The sequence below is a fragment of the Tupaia chinensis genome, unplaced genomic scaffold (genome assembly GCF_000334495.1).
Source record: "Tupaia chinensis unplaced genomic scaffold, TupChi_1.0 Scaffold000057_1, whole genome shotgun sequence".
Lineage (NCBI taxonomy): Eukaryota > Metazoa > Chordata > Mammalia > Scandentia > Tupaiidae > Tupaia > Tupaia belangeri.
Genome location: NW_006159515.1, coordinates 7,397,163 through 7,414,567, shown reverse-complemented (window position 1 = coordinate 7,414,567; position 17,405 = coordinate 7,397,163). Strand labels below are relative to the sequence as shown.

General features: G+C 39.1%; 1 protein-coding gene and 1 long non-coding RNA gene across 9 annotated transcripts in view; one reads left to right on the top strand and one right to left on the bottom strand.

The window, feature by feature from the left end:
• LOC114009921 (uncharacterized) overlaps positions 1-17,405 on the bottom strand; it is a 169,676-nt gene that overhangs the window by 81,148 nt on the left and 71,123 nt on the right. The window lies entirely within an intron of this gene.
• The window catches only part of MBNL2 (muscleblind like splicing regulator 2), a 180,073-nt gene that overhangs the window by 130,777 nt on the left and 31,891 nt on the right, over positions 1-17,405 (top strand). For 4 of the 8 annotated variants that reach the window (XM_006141548.3, XM_006141544.3, XM_006141545.3 and 1 more), the window contains exons 4-7: positions 1,311-1,511; positions 4,822-5,085; positions 11,218-11,271; positions 11,905-12,058. In XM_006141548.3, the coding sequence (XP_006141610.1) occupies positions 1,311-1,511; positions 4,822-5,085; positions 11,218-11,271; positions 11,905-12,058 (673 nt within the window). The remainder of the gene's footprint in view (positions 1-1,310; positions 1,512-4,821; positions 5,086-11,217; positions 11,272-11,904; positions 12,059-17,405) is intronic. The other 4 variants (XM_006141551.3, XM_006141547.3, XM_006141549.3 and 1 more) reach the window with 1 other exon arrangement.

Below are 17,405 nucleotides of genomic sequence, written 5' to 3'. Positions count from 1 at the left end.
TGTTTATTTAATTTTATTTATTATTATTATTATTTAAATTTTTTATAGGGAACATGCACTCACCAGAGAGAGAGACAGAGAGAAAGAGGGGGAGAGAGGGTAAATGACAAAGCAAGCCACCAGGTCTAAGATGAACCTCGGTCAGCCATGTGGGAGTCCAGTGCCTCAACCATCACGCCACCTGCTGGCCCCCCCAAACCAACTTCTAATGGCCAGTTAGAAATTGATCTATTGCAAAGTTCAGGCTCTTTTACCCAACAAAAGGTTGGACCTAGATGTACAAAGGATCTTCAAAAATTCATAGGAAATGTCTGTTATGAAAAAAACTATGGGGAACCAGCAGTTAGCGTAATGGCTATGTCGCTGGACTCCCACGTAGTCGACCGCGGTTCGCGTCCCGGACCCGGTGGCTTGAAACTCACGCCGGACGCGTGTGCGTGCGTGCCCAAGATCCCGGGAGGAGAATGGAGGAGAAGGGATTGCGACGTGACCATCCCCCCTGGGGGGTGATTTCTCGCTTTCTGTCTCTATGTCTCTCTCTGTCTGGCGAGTGCACGCGCTGTATAGTGAAAAAAAAATTAAAAAAAAAAAAACTATGCATGGATTTCAAGGATTTTTTTGCACCAAAATAAACTTATATTTTGATTTCTTTTCATAAATTCTTTGGAGTCCCTTCATAGTTGAGCTAGAGCAAAATAAAACTAGTAGGTCTACATGAAAACTGCATATGGATTTTGGGACTATAGATGCTAGTGATGAATATGGAAATATACTGGTATGTCCGATCAAAAAAAAAATTCCTATGCAAGCCCCACTTTTTGAGAATGTATATATTTTGGTCAACTTGAAAATCATGGTGTAACCAAAGGTTTTCTTTATTCCTCTCCATTTAAGAGACATATGGGAGAAATAAAAGATCATCTATTAGGATTCCATAAGTTTTATTGCATTCATGTTATAACATCCAATAGTTTGGAATAATGAGCAATTAAGGAAAATTACTGTTTGCGTGTGTTGAGAACACTTTTATAGGAACAAAAGTTTAATCTATTCCCTGTAATTAGGCTTCTGTGATGTTCTCCCATACTTTTATATGGCTTTAGAAAAAGTCCATATGAAATTTATTCTTACTAAACCAAATAAAAAAGGAAAGTTAATGAACTTTTACAGCTCAGCATTGAATTATGTAACAAATATAAAAGGTATTGTATACAATAAATGATGAATAAATTTTGCTTTAATAACACTTGCTGGTAATTTGTTAAAGCTTTATTCTAAAAACAATGTTTTTCCTGTGTTGTCTTTACCAGCCCACTTTTCCTGTAGGTCCTGCAATAGGGACAAATACGGCTATTAGCTTTGCTCCTTACTTAGCACCTGTAACCCCTGGAGTTGGGTTAGTCCCAACGGAAATCCTACCCACCACACCTGTTATTGTTCCCGGAAGTCCGCCTGTCACTGTCCCGGGCTCAACTGCAACTCAGAAACTTCTCAGGACTGACAAACTGGAGGTACTTGAATTATATTTGTGTTTTCAGAGTTGTGGTAAAAGTATACATCTATGAAAGTGAATGATTGTGAGATATTAATTCAGTCTCACATACACACATGCACACACACACACATCTAAAACCAATGCATTCATAATTCCATGGTTCAAAATTGATATGAAGAAAACTAGTCTATGGGAAAAGAATAATACAGATAAAAGTCAGCTTCATGAAATAAGTGTTTAAAGACATATTTAATGATTAATATTGAGCAATGAATAGAATATTGAACCAATCACTGTGCAAGCCATAGAGGTGGCTCCAGGTCCTGAAGGCCTCTATGTGCCAGCCCTTGCTAGATCCTAGAACATTCTGAAAATGGGTAAGTCAGGAGTTCAGAAGCCAGGGCAGTGGGAGACACTTAGGGACAGAAGTGGGAATAAGTGGGACTACAACTATTTATCAATAGTTTGATCTTATTCCAATATTTTAAGAACAAGTATGGCTACTCTTGTATGTTCCAGAATATCAACCCTTACTGCACTGTTGATAAACAAGAGGGAATTGAGAGCTGGGTAAATTTTAGTTGTTAATTAAGACATCTTTTAACTTAAATTCCAGTGTTCTATAGAATTCAAGAAAATGAGTTCATCTATTTAAAACATATTTTTTAAATTGTGAATCATAATCTTGTACTTTGTTGCAAAAGTTTCTCTTTAATCAGAGAGAGAGAATTTCATTTACTTATCTTACTACTATATCCCTATGATTCTTTTCTTTTCTTTTTCTTTTTTCTTTTTTTTTTTTAGGTTTTTATTTCAGGTTTTCACCATAGGGCATGTTTGCTCATGGTAGACAGAGAGAGAGAGAGAGAGAGACAGTGGCAAAGTGAGAAATCACCCCCCAAAGGGGGATGGCCATGCTACAGTCTCATCTTCATTCTCCTCTTGAGATTCTAGACATACACACACACACACACACACACACCCCTGGCATGATTTTCAAGTCCCCAGGTCTATGGACTCGAACTGCCGTGGGCCAGTGCCTTAATCACCACACCACCTGCTGCCACCCCCATGACCCTTAACGGTGACAGATTTTTCAATAAATATTAAAACAATAAATCTTGAAGGCAACAAAAGATCGCTGCCTAATATCCTGTGAATGTTTTAAAATTCAGAATTCCAAGAGGCAAATATTTTTAAAGATACACATTTTTTTCACTTAGCTTCAATCTGGGGTATATGGATCCCCAGATGAAGAGAACGTAAACTCTAATTGCTACTACTGTGAAAAGATCTAGTCTACCTCTGTGAATATTGAATAGACTTTCCACAGGCCTGGAGAAGTGTTTTGGGCTCCACCTGCTGGACCCACGGAGCTTTAGTGCTCAGGATGTGACCATGTGCCCTAGAAAACAAATTAAATCAGCGGAGCTGGGAACAAATAGTCCTTCCCAACAGGGCTGGTAGACAAAGACTTATGTAGAAATGATTCATAATGACTTTAGCAGAGCTGCCTTTGGTGAATTTCAACCCAGGAATGAAGTCAGCAGCACACCAAGCCCCTTGGCAAAAGCCTGACAGCTGGTCTACACCTATGACTCTACTCCAGACAAGAGGCATTCCATTTATAGTGGAAGACTTGCTCAGAATCTTAGTGATTTTTATTTTGTACATTTTATGAACTAAAGGCGGAATTCTGGATAGTCAAACACAGTGGTTTACTCTCTATCCAAAGTAGAAAAAACACTGATACGATTTCATGTTTATCCTGTGTACTCTTCAACCTTGCCTGGCTCCTGGTCAGTGAAACAGTATAAGGGATTTCAAAAAGGTTGTGGAAAAAATGGGATTAAAGTCTGAATTTATTCTGGTGCAAAAGAGTTTGAAGTTCACCGATCGCGTTTTCATCATATGCATTTTCCATGAACTTTTTGAAGACCCTATATAGTTCCCAAATACGTTTGCCTTTCACAAGACCTGAATAGCATGTCAGTGACCCTCCCTACAGTGACCAAGATGTGAGGCACCACTTACATATAGTGACTTTGGAATTAAAGCCCAAAAAGAAAGAACTTACAATTCGACTAATTGCTCTTTCCTGCTAATGATATTTACAAGCAGGGAATTATTTTTTAAGTAATATACATATGTTATTCATGGTATTTTGTTTTGTCTATATTCAGGGCATAATGAAGAATTCTCTTCAAATACTAAGGAAATCTTTCTTTGTACCGTAATATCTAGATCCATCAGCATTCTCTGAAAATGAGAATTCTATTTACTTTAGAATTCTGAATAATTTTAAATTAAAGCTTTTTTTTTAAAAAAAAAAAGGCCACTTCAAATTCTGTCCTACTTCCTCCTATTGCTCTTTCTCTCTTGACATATTTCTCTCCTTTTTAGCTTTACTTTTTTATCTTCTTTCTGTGCTGTCAAATACATAATATAGTTACCTTAAAGTGACAGTCTTGGTGTCTTAGATATTAGAGTTCTTCTGATTTATGATTGTAAGTTGTCACTGTAAAACTGGGAACACAGTAAGAGAAAACAGGAATATTCAGATTCGCCCCCATCTTACTCTGCTTCCTCACCTAGGAGGGTCAGGTGTGTCCTTTTTCTCGGTTCTTTTTGGAGTTGTAACTCTATGTTAGCTTGATCTATGGTGAAACTATCCTTGTAGGCAAAAACAAAACAAAACAAAACAAAGAACAAAGCAGTAACATTCTCAGAGTTTTTAGGATTCGAGTTAGACAGACGATAGATGATGGATACATGACAGGTGAATGATACATTACCCATGGAGACTCATTTTTTTTTTCACTTTGTTATTTTTGTCAAAAGGCAGATTTTGAGTTATTTTCTCAATATAGATTTTTATTGTAGGGGCCCACAGGTGGCACGGTGGTTAAGGTGCTGGATTCCACATGGTGACTGTGGTTGGAGTCGTGGACCCGACCAGAGGCTTAGAAAACACACAGGGCAGTGTGTGATTATTTATATCCAGAGTCCCAAGAGGAGAATGGAGAAAGGACCACAGTGTGGCCATCACCCCTGGGGGACGATTTCTCACTTTCCTTTTCTCTGTCTCTGACCAGCGCATGCTCCCTATGGCAAAAAAATCTTAAAAAGAAAAATAATCATTAGAAAGAGGAGCAAAACAAAACTCAAATTCATTTGTGAGAGATTCTGGTCACTTGGGTTCTGGATCATCGAAATGTGATTGTCAGTAGCACAAAACCACCCTGAAAAGACGGAAAAGGTATCGATTCTTGTTCTCCCCCGGGTAGAGCACTTGGCCATCAGGCTTTCTTCTTCCCCGTGTCCAGGTATGCAGGGAGTTCCAGCGAGGAAACTGTGCCCGGGGAGAGACCGACTGCCGCTTTGCACACCCCGCAGACAGCACCATGATCGACACAAACGACAACACCGTAACCGTTTGTATGGATTACATAAAGGGGCGTTGCATGAGGGAGAAATGCAAATATTTTCACCCTCCTGCACACTTGCAGGCCAAAATCAAAGCTGCGCAGCACCAAGCCAACCAAGCTGCGGTGGCCGCCCAGGCAGCCGCGGCCGCGGCCACAGTCATGGTAAGTGCGGCGCGCCCGCCGCGCCTCCCCCGCCGCCCTGGGCGCGCTCTCCGCCAGGGGGCGCTGTCCAGCGGCCAGGGCTTGGGTGCTCTTCCAAACAGTTGGGGAACCCAGAAGGCTGCTATTCCCGCTGCTCTGCTGCCTAAGTTTTGTTGTTGTTTCCTCCCCTTTTGTTTGTTTATTTTCTGTTTTGTTTTGTTTTGCCCTCCTTCCCTTCTTCAGCACAATAAGTAAATCCCTCAGGCCAGGGCAGCAAATGTGAGATCCATGCGCTCCGTTGACCACTTCCAGTTCTACTAAGATGTTGCACTGTATTAGCTCCGGGTTTTAAGAGAGGGGCTCAGGGGCCTTGTAATGGACAGGAAAGTGGGCCCAGAGCCTCAGAGAGCCGAGGACAAACACGGACGCCTGCAGCTGAGCAGGAGAAAGCACGAGCTTCTGAGAGCAGCCACCACCAAGAGGGCTGTGGCTTTAGAGAAGCCCAGCAAGCAGCAAGGCCTAGCCAGGGCCTGGCCTTTCCCTGTTCCTGTTTCCCCTCTCTTCTTTCACTTATCACAAAAGCAGTGTTTGTTGAACTCCCCCACCCCATGACATTTTCTGCAGAAGGGCAAGGCAGGAAACAGATGAAAATTGAGCTATGCTGGCTGGTCAAAACAAACAAACAGGCCGGTAACCCAGGCTTGCTTCCCTGTGTCACCTTCTTGTCTCTTAGAGACCAGCAACAACGTTATTATGGTCAGCTAGAAGCCTATTACAGCTCCAGAATCTCCCAGCAGCAGCAACATCATCCTCACCAAGGAAACTGTTACACCTCCAGAATCTCGGTGTCCATCCCAGACCTTTGGGATCACAATTTGGATTTTAAAATTTCCCGAAGTCATTCCGTATGCATGTTATCATTTGAGAAACACCTGCTTAAAACACTGCTTCTCAAACTTGGCTTGTAGAATTTAGGGATTTCCTAAGGATTTTCTACAGAGGCTGACATCAGTCCCTTCTCCACAGTTACGTACTTAATTCATCTGCGTGTGGCCTGGGCAGTGGCACTGTTTTTTAAAGCTCCCAGGTGTCTCCAATGCACAAAGTTTGAGAACCACCACAGTAGGTTGTAGATATTTGTAATTAATTATCTCAGTGTGAGATCTCTGGCTTCTCAGAAATCTACTTTAATGTATGATAGGCTCTGCCCATTCATTTATTCAAAATATTTCATTAGACCTGCCAAGTATCAGATACAAGTATCAGACACTTGCTGGAGAGAATAAATAAACCAGGCAGGTTTCCTTACCCTCAAGGGGCCTGGAGTTTAGGAAGCAGAACAATACTTGTCAATGACATTATGGAAACACATAGTGGGGTCCAGTGGGCATGGGGGACTCAGTGGCTGGTCCTCCTTGGCAAGGAGAGACGTGACTGCAGAGATTAAAGAAATTGTTTTAGAGCGCAAACGAGTTCTTTGTGCAGTTCTCTAGTCATTTTCATGTCACTGTCAGGAAGATGCTGGTTTTGTAATGAAACTACCCTCCTTCGGGTACCTTCCATCTTCCAGGAGATGAAATCCACTACACCATCCACTTTCTGAAGATCATCCTGTGAGAAGTGACATTTTTTTCATTGTAATTATTCTTTTAGGTCAGCTGCAACTTATTCTGATTTGTTGATTGATTCTTGAGCATGAAGAACACCTTTTCCCATAAAATTTATATTGTAAGTCAGAACTAGGTATCCAAAAGGTCTCTAAGGCTAGTCAGGACTTTGGTCTCAGAGAGAGAAACCCAATCAAAATTCCTTAACTGGGGGACCAGCAGATGGTATAATGGTTACATCGCTGGACTCCCATTTAGTTGACCAAGGTTCGAGTCCCAGACCTGGAAACTTAGAATTCACACTGGGTGCATGTGTGCATGCCAAAATCCTGAGAAGAGAATGGAGGAGAAGGGATTGTAGCATGGCCATCCCCCTTGGGGGCATGATTTCTCACTTTCTCTTTCTCTATCTCTTTAGCAAACTCATGTACCCTATAGCAAAAAAAAAAAAATCTCTCTTAAAAAATAGCTTAAGTAAAAAAGTTAGACTCATGACATACAGTACTTCAAAGAGGATAGAGGTAAAACAGCGTTCAGGAATGGCTGGGCCCAGGAACTGAAAAGCCAGCAGGCTCTCTTCTTGCCTTTAGTTGCTTCTCTTGCTATGTCACCTCCATTCCCTAAAGCCACCTTCTCCACATGATGTAGACCACAGCTTCGGAAATCTATAGGGACACATCCCTACATCTTCTGGCAAAAGAGAAAGTGGTATTTTCTATGCCTGTTCCTAGAAGTGCCAGTTTTAACAACCGTAACATATTCTTTAGTCATTGAAGAAACAATGCACCTAGCGTATGTCAATGGCAGGTGACCTGGACTGATGGGGACAAAAGTAGAGATGGCCATTCACACTAACGGGTCCTTTCTTGGCCTCATATCTTGAAGTCTCAAATGTACTCTCTGTGCCCTTCTATGTATTTCCATGTTACACTCGTCAAGATGCATAAAGGTCATCTCAGTGGATGCTAGTAGAGTTAGTTGCCATGGTTTCTTGGACGATTAGACCATGCTGAGCTTTGGAGTCTCCATCAGTCAGAAGACTTTGCAGCATCTTCAAAGACAACTGAAAGGAAGGTAGTTTCAGAACAAAAGCCAGTGTCTTCCAGGCAGTGACATGAAAATGACTGAATTTGTTGTGTCTTTTTAGTTGAAGTGAGAGGCTCATTGGAACCAGTCTAGACACGACTGGATGAAGGCACAAGACCTCCGTATCTGAAGCCAAAGCATTTCCACACTGCAGTTGTTATTATCCAAGGATTTATCCCTAATTTTGATTAATTAGGCCCTATAAAAGAATTTAAAGCTTTTTCTCCAGAAAGGAGATTTATTTCCTGTAGAGACTTATTCTCTTACAGTATCCCTTAAACATAATCATCACCCCCCCTCACGATTTTTTTAATGTGAAAATAAGCCAGACAGAGGTTCTTTTTGGTAGTTTTAGCACAAAGGATGTCTGATCTTCACGCCAACAGCCTTTGTTCACATACACCAAAATGGGCTGATGCAAGGAGAGAACTATTTTATAAAAGGAAACAGGACAAGCTGCCATCAGCTAGATAAATCTCAATTGTTCCAGAAAATATGGGCAGGAACTTTACATTCCACCTTATTTGGCCACATCCTCTTAGGCCACATGAAAGTGGCAGTTCCAATTATTGTTGTCAGGTTTCCTGAGCCTCCGATTTGGTCTTTGCCTGAAATGCCATGTGTGGGCCCTTAGCTTGCCTTCTCGGCCTAAAGTTGGACTGCCTCAATCCAGAAGAAAAGCCTGGCTGCCTATCAGGCCTGTTCCTTTTTACTCACCCATTTACCCAGAGCTGGAGGTTTTCCAGAGGGAGCAAAGAATCATAAATGTTGATGAAGTTGACAAGAAGGGATGCCCAGTGCCTGGAGCATCGTAGGTGCTCAAGTAAAAAGAACCCCATTCTCTTCATGGAAGCCTAAGGGGGCTATTAGGATGCCTCCTTAGTTACCTGGTCATCTCATGGTTTTTCTATGTAGGTAAACATAGGCCAGCAGTTAATATCATCTAAAACGGAATATCTGTCTATAAAAAGGCATATAATAACAATTACTCATCCATGCAGATTGTTTTAAACAAATTATATACATATGCTTTGTAGTGTGGTCCATACAAGAAGTCAGTATGTTTGCCTACCTTCCAAGACCTCAGTGTGTGCTTGAGCAGAAGATAATGACTTCAAGTCCAGAAAACCCACACTGTGGAGTATTAGAAAATGAAATGCTGTCACTGTCCCACTTACTGCAGGACTTCAGGGTCCTCTGTTTCTTTAGGTTTCTGGATTATTCCAAATGCTAAGGAAATTAGGTTCATCAAACTAAGATAGGAAAAGGAAGACCACTAATCTTTCAAGTGATGGTCGTAAGGAGAAGTATTTAGTATCTCTTATTCTACCTGGAGACTTCATCAAAAGATCTTTTTTTGGACTTCATTAAATGAAGTTTCATTAAATGAAAATTTTCTTCATAACTACCAACATAAAGGGTAAAGACATAATGGCCCTTCTAGTCGACATGTTACAAAAGATCAACGCAGTCCAAGAGTCATTCTGTAAATCCTAGGGGAAGGGAAAACTTGAGTTCAGAAAGTTGAAGTCAAAATGATTTCGAGTTTAACCATCAGTTCATGTTCTCAGTGAGAATAGGCCATGTCTCCTTCTTGAGCTCACATAGATTCACTGATGCTCAAAAGCAAAGCAAAACAAAACCCTGTGTTACATAAAGTGTAAAATTGAACAAGGACGAAAGATTTCACACAAAAATGGCACCATGGAAATTATATGATGTCAGGATTATATTTGAGGAAAGATTGTCCTAATCACAGATGCTTTCTTATTGGACAGAATAGTTTTTCTTTCTTTCTTTCTTTTTTTTAATGTTCATGATACTATTTCACAACATTGATTTTATATTATTTGATGGCTTCTACCAAAACTGCCTCCTAAACTATTTTCTTCTTCACTGGCCTTCTAAATCTCTTCTCTGCCTTTAGCCCTTTCCATTTCATTTTCAGTCTCTCTTCCAACCCCCTTCTGTGTATCTTCTATCATCTCCATGTTTTCACCCTAAGTCATCAAATGGTGTTGAGCACCTTTTGTTTGCCAATGAAAATGTTATCATTCCCCATGTTGAGGGATTAATACTATCCCATGTTATTACAAATGCCAGAGGTCTACCTCAGAACTTTAGACTATAACATTTGTATTTCTTAGACAAACCTTAGGGATTTACCTATTGTGCTAAACACCGAAAAGCGGTGTTTCATTTTTTATTTGCATTGGAGTTATTCTGTTGAATTTCTTTATTTTCACAGACTTCCATCATAGAAATTTCAGATTTTTTTTTTTACAATTAATGAGGAATAGGAAATTTTTCATTGTGTTCTAAATCAATCCATATTTGTTATTATTTCAGCTGTTTAAGTGAAACTATCTTTCCAAAAGTATGGTTATAAGTTAAAAACAGTATTTTACCTCTAATTCTTCAAGCAGTCTTTTGCTGGTTTTAGTTGTTTGCTATGTTTAGCCATTATATTTGTTCTAGTCAAGAATTTCACTTCTTGTTAACTGGGTTGGTCACAGATTGTGGTTAAAAGTACAAATAGAATGACTAAATAAATCATTTCGGTACCTGAGGACACTAAATACCTTTTCAAAAGGCATTTTCTTAGTGAAATCCGGTAAGTTATTTGAGATGAAAATAAATTATAATTTCAAATGTTATTAAAAAAAAAGAATGGATGATAAGTTAGTCATTAGAAAAGGGACGGTGAAATAAAAATGGGAAATTCTGAAAATTCCCTACTTAAATTCAAAGCCTCAAAGCTTGTAAGTTTGAAACCTTGGTCCACATTGCAAGACCCACACTAGCAGAGTGAAGAAAAGAATTGAGACAATTATCCACATGATTCAGACAAAAAATAGAAATCCAAACTCAAACAGTTTTGGCCAAATAATCTTGTGTTTGAATATTTTTTTGCCTGAATTTTTTGTCTCAGTTTGCCACTTCATTTTGTTAGGCTAGGTCTGAATTTAAAAGTACTTTTCTGAAATTTTTCAAATTGAACCTTATTCTTACTGAATACACTTCTTAGTGTATATTTGAAAACTAACTTATCAGAAGTTCTTCAGTCCTATGGCCCTGAAAAGTTTTGCATTTTTTCTGAAGCAATATAAAAAATGCTTATGGTGTGTATGCAAGCTGCTATTTTAATTAACTTTCCTGAATTTCAAACATCTATATTTTACTCTCTTATATGCTTTTAACTAAGGTATAGTAGATGCATTTTTGCTTCAATACTAATTTAAGGTGTAATATTCATTTCTTTAGAGAACATTTTTGTTGTTGTGCATGCCTAGTGTTTTGTACGTTGTATATTGCATTCAGAATATTTTTTTCCTTCTCACCTATCCACAATGCAATGCCGTTCCCATGATGCACCTCTGCTTGCTGTTTACCTGTATGTTAATTCGCTTGAATCCCATTGGCCCACTGCCATCATGTGCTCGCTGCCTGTTATTAAAAGACTCAGTCGACTGCCAAAGCAATGAAGCGACCTCTCGAAGCAACTGTAGACCTGGTACTTTGACCTTTCACCTTTCGCTTTGCATGTAGCTTTTCAGAGAACCATCTGAGATTTGTATTACTTGTAAAATATTGGTTGCAAACAATCATTATTATTAATTTATGGAAAAATTTCAATAAGGTGTTTAGCCATCTCATTTTCATATGTAATCTGTGAAATAAATTAATTCTAACCACTTTTAATACCTTTTCCAAAAGAGTGAAGCAAATTTAAATTACTTGGCTCGGAAAATGCTCATTATAATTCTTATTAACCTTTAAATTCAAAAAATTGCCATTTAGTTAAAGAAAAGAATAGGTATTAATAATAACATAAATGCTTCTTTTCCCCCTTAGAATAGTTTAACTCATTTTAAAAGCTGAAGCCATTTTTTCTGTTGTTGTTGCTTGATAGTTTTTCTTTTCCTTAGTTGAGATGCTACCGTTTTGGGTTACAGAAATCATGCTTCCGCTCTCAATAACAAATTCTCACTCATTCGACATTGCCGCTGTTGAAATTAAGGTGCATGGCAGAGGCATCTCCTTAGCTGTCGTTTTTAAAAAGAATGTTGCAATTGATGATCTCTGTGGACACGGAAGGTGTGGTTGCTATAAGTTAGACATATCTTATTGAATTCTTCATTTCTAGGCCTTTCCCCCTGGTGCTCTTCATCCTTTACCAAAGAGACAAGCACTTGAAAAGAACAACGGTGCCAGCACCGTCTTTAACCCCAGCGTCTTGCACTACCAGCAGGCACTCACCAGCGCACAGCTGCAGCAACACGCCGCGTTCATTCCAACAGGTACGTGCCCTTACGTCCCAAGTCCTGTGTCCTCCTGCCCTTCTGGTCATGTGCTTTCTTCTCATTTCTTTAAGCTGTTTTGGTGGCATCTAGTTTGCTTTGAAAGGTACGAAACAGCCTAAAATTCATCGTTGCCCTAGCTAGCTAGATATATTTACCTTGTTTTGAATGGTAGCTAAAGACTTGTTAGGATTCTAAAGCCAAATATTTGATAGAGTTAAGGGACAGAGTTAACCCATGAGAAACAGGGATCAGTTAGGTCTTTGGGTTTCTTGTAGTTATCCAAGCCCTGTACAATTGTTTGTGTAAATAAGACCTCTTACGTGTGACAGCTGAAATTTGTCGTTAACTCTGAATGACCTAAAAATAGCAATTCCAATGAATACTAACCTTTTTCCCTATTTCTATTCAGAACACTAAAAACATAAGGCTATTCGAATAAAAGCAATTCCCTACTCATATTTTTATATCCATTCTATCTTTTTTTCCATCTTTCTCAACTTTCACCAAGTTCACAAATATATAGAGCTTGTATCCTTGGTTCCTAAGCCAATGCCTGATAAAATCAAGCACTGTGGTACATTAACTCCCTTAACTCTCTTAAGAGATCAGTTCTATTTATTATAGAATCTGGGATTTTAAAGGATTCCTAGTGATCTCCTCGTTCAGTTGATTGTTTTACAGATGAGAAAACTGAGGCCCCCTAAATGAAAAGTGACTTTCCAAGGTGGCAAAACTAATGAGAAAACAGTGTCAAACCCAGTGTCCATGTGAGCAGTCCAGCTTGCAGATCATACCACCTAGCCAGCTTCCATATATGATTGCACAGTTCTTAAAAGTCAGATCAAAGGTGTTTTTTTTTTTAATGGGATTTTTTAAAAATCAGATAAAAGTGGAGAACAAAAGAATAATGCATGACAGCCTTCTCTCATTTTTTTAACCTACTTTTCTGACCACTGGCACACACACACACTGTACACAAACACACGCAGTCTCCATAGGATGACTGGTTTTCACCTTTAAGTCTGTTTGATGGTGGGGGACTTGGGCCTTGGTGGGAAGGCCATCCACTGAGTCCTTCGTTTCTAAGTCAAAATTCTTCAGCCCATGATAGTGAGTTGAAGGACAATGTAGACAAATAACAATTTGATCAAAAAGAGCTTGTTGATCCTAATTCATGTGGTTGAGCTTTTCCAGTTTATTATCCCCTTTCTTAAATACCATAGTATATCAAGATTTAGCATCAGAGGGAGCTAAACAAATATTTCTGTGATTTTTTTTGTTGGTACACAATCTATAATTTGACATGAATCAGTAATTTGTGAACAATATTTATTATAGTAAACTATTAATAATGTATTAAGCAAAATGTTTTTTAGTGTTTAATTTTTCTTTTGTAATCTTAGTTTTGTACCCATATCTTAAAATAAACTGATAGACTATAGATGGAATCTATAATCCAATAACTTATTAGGGCTCTAATACAATTTTAATTAGTGCCATTCAGGACTGTTACAGCATAGCAGTATTGGTAATCCACTTGAAAACATATTCTTAAAACAGTTGCTAGAAGGTAAACTCCCCTTGAGGTCCTGTGTGATTTCTACATGTAGCTCATTATAGGCCTCTTGACCACTAGAAATTCTAAGAGGAAAAACATCTAAGGAAAAATTTACTGAAGGGAAAAACATAAAAGAATGAATCTGGAGCTAAGCCTTGCAAAAGACTCTGAAGCTCTCTAATAATATTTAACACTCCAATCCAATAATGATTGATTGATTAAATCACTAAAAGAATTCTCACTTTAAAATATTTTACCTGGAAACTATTTATCTATGTCTAAAGCAAGGATGAATAACATCCCTGTGCAATGACTTGACTTTTGTTAATGAACAGTGTAATTTTAAAGACCAATGTATGATATTGGCTGTTGTGGTTGTATAGTCCGCCCTCTGGTGGATTCTTCAAGAACAGCTCATGTGTGTCTGGGAACCTGTATACTGGGCTTTGGAAGCCAAAAAGTGGGTCCCAGCCCACTCAGTTATGTGAATTAGGTTTTTCCAGCTGTTACATGATATGAGTACCCTACGAAATAAATATGTGGATATTGTGTTCGAAATGGTATTTCCTTCTCAGCAATCTTCACATTTCTCTTAAATAATGAAAGAGAAAACAAGTGAAAGGAAATTAGTGTCTTTCTCCCACTTAAATCCAGAACAGAAATTTCAGTATTTATTTTAGCTTGAGTTTTATTGCAGGCTTTCTTTCTTACAAGCCACATTTTCAGTCTTATTTTTTAAATGATAATGTTGCTAATCACTCATTGTTAATTATCATTATTTTTAAGCCTCAACAAATCAAAGGATGATGTTCAAAAATAATTTTAGAACTTCATAGATAGATGGTGGGCCCATTATTTTTAAATGGACAAATGTTTTAGGCAAACAATGACCGTAAATATGAAACAAGAACATTTTATGTTCTGGACGTTGCCCTTTATGGAAAGGTCATTCACATTAAAGTTTTGGTGCTACTAAAATCCCCCCATTGACACAATGTGACTTTGAACTTTAGGAATTCCACCTCCAGGCTGGAAATATATTAACATATTATGCCAAGTATGGCATTCTTTTCTTAAATCATGCTAAGAATTGTCACCCTGGTTGATGCCCTAGCACATTTGCAGTCACCAGGATTTTTTTTTTTCCTTTTTGATAGACATCGTTTTAGCCACATAATTATCCATTTTCTTTCCTGTGTTAGAGAAGTGGCAAAACCATACGCAATATACAAAAAATAGCAGCATAGTAATTCTTGGCATTTCTCTGGCAGGTTTATTCTGAGTTACTGTAAGCAATTCTTATAGACATTCTCTCATTATTCGTCAAGATGTTGCAGCTCTGTTAGTGACAGGCACAGTTATTTGCATTTTGCAGATGGAAACACTGAGGCTGTGTCTATACTGCAAAGCAGAATGTATAATAAATGGAGTTTTCCAGATAATTCTGGCTCACAGATACTAGAGCTGAAGTATTTGTGCAGCTAAAGCAGAAAATATTCGAGAAGGCTTTATTCATAGAATTAGTACCTTGCTGAAATGTTTCAGGTGGTCAGAACAAAAGCAACCCACAGAATCCTTCCCTGATTTATTTCGTTATATCGGAAGTCCAGAATAAAAAGAACAGGGGGAGATGCTATCCCAAACAGTGCCTAATGATGACAAGTCATAAATGAGGTTACCACACAACTTGGCAAAAGATTTATCAGTGTTGAGTGGAAACTATGTCTGCATAGTCACAACAAAATGTATTTATTTCATTCAATTCACAAATATTTCTTGAACGCATAGTATGTTATGGGTTCCAACGCCAGTAATAAGAATACAAAGGACTTCAGAGATGGGTGTGAATCAAATATAATGCAAAGCATTACACAGGCCTGAGGGTAGGATGCTGCGAGAGTGAAGGATGCAATGAGTTCTGTCTTCAGCATGTGTAGCAAGTGATGGTTACAAAGGATAGGGAGAAAGAAGACTTTCCAAAGTAGGAGAAATTCTTAGGACTTTGAAAGAGGAGTAAGATTTTCCCAGTGTGGGAAGAGTATCTAAGCCAATGAATGGGAAGAGTATGTTGAACAGGAAGTTGCCCATTATAGCTGCAGCATACCTTATGGAGTCTGAGGATAGAAGGGGGTTGAAAAGGCAGAGATAAGGCTTGCAAAGACCAGGACCAGGAACTGGCATTGAGTCAGAGAGCCACACACATGGCAAAAGTTACATGTTTCCAATATTCACATCATCACTATTAGGCCACAAGTAGAAAGAGGCTCACTGAATTAATTTGACTGAGCTTCTATGCCACACCAAAACTGAAGCCAAAGTAACACAAACAACAAACCCATGTGGCTACAAGAGTACCTGTAGTTGTTTACAGATGATGGCATTCATATGCATGACATGGAAAAGCTCTCCAACAAAGCCCCTCCACATTGGAACCCAGGAAAGCCAGAAGGGACTTTGAATCCAGCCCTGGTTGACTTGAAAAGGAAATCATTCACAAATTGAGTACTTCAGTACATTTTTGAACAAACTGCTCCCAATACACCTCTTACTAATGGCAAAGAACATTCCTTCAACACATGGACCACCTACGCCAGGCCCACAGATCTGGACAGACACTATCTATGCCACTCCAGAGCTTACAAGAGAGAAGGAAAGATGGACATTTAGCAAATATCTATATAAATATACAATTAATTTTTTATAAGTACTGTGAATGAAAAAATAAAGAGTTCAATGAGATTAAAAAGCAGAGCTGATTTAGATGACATGGGGAGTTAGGTAAAGAACAATTGAGTAGTTTTCAAAAGAAGTGGCATAGCGCTTGAGACCTGGAAGATGAAAAGAATGGAGTGCAGATTATTCTAGGCAGAGGAGACAGCTTGTGGGAAGCTTAAACATAGACAAAAGTGTGATGTGATCAGGTCAAAGAAATGAAAGGCTAATTTGTCTGGCTCATGAGCCAGGGAAGAGAGGTGTAGGACAGCCTGAGGAGGTGGTCAGACCAGACCACAGGGGGCAAAGAGAAGTGAAAGAATCACTTCCAGCAGAGGAGTGGCCAAGCCTGCCATCGGAAAGGTTACTCTGCCAGCAGAGTGGAGAATGATCTAAGGAGGGAACAAGGATGGAAGCAGAAAGAGCAGTTAGGATGTTATCACATGGCTGAGTCTAGAGATAATGGTGACTGGGACTAGAGAAGTGGTGGAAGATGGGCAAAGACAAGTGCAAGCTGCATTTTGAAGCAGGATTGCTTTGGCTTATGGTTGAGTTGAGCCTGGGGATTTCATAGGTGAGGTAGTGTCGGGCAGAATATTAAGCCTGAGGCTCTACATAGATGGTGATGTCTATCAGGTATTTCCAGAGGTGGAAAAACAGATACTGTAGGAAAGAGCAATTGGGAGACACCCAAGTAGAGAGGGCAGGTGTGAGAACTTGGAGCTCAGAGAAGACATTCAGGTAGGGTTCATAAATATGGAAGCCGTGAGTAGTTAAATCCACCAGTTGAAGAATATGCCTGGAAAAGGTAGAGAGTAGATGAAAAGGACCCAGAACTGAGTCCTAAAAAATGATGCCAACAAATAGAAACAGAGAGTTCAGGAAATGAAATGAATCCAACAAAGTAGACAAAAGTATAGAAAAATAATATGCGTGTGTGTGTGTGAAAGAGAGAGACATCAGGAATCTAAGTGAAGAGAGTGATAGATGTGAGAGAGAGAGGAAGCAAGAGAGAGATGTCAGAAATCTAAGGGAAGAGAGTGATGCATGTGTGTGTGTGTGTGTGTGTGTGTG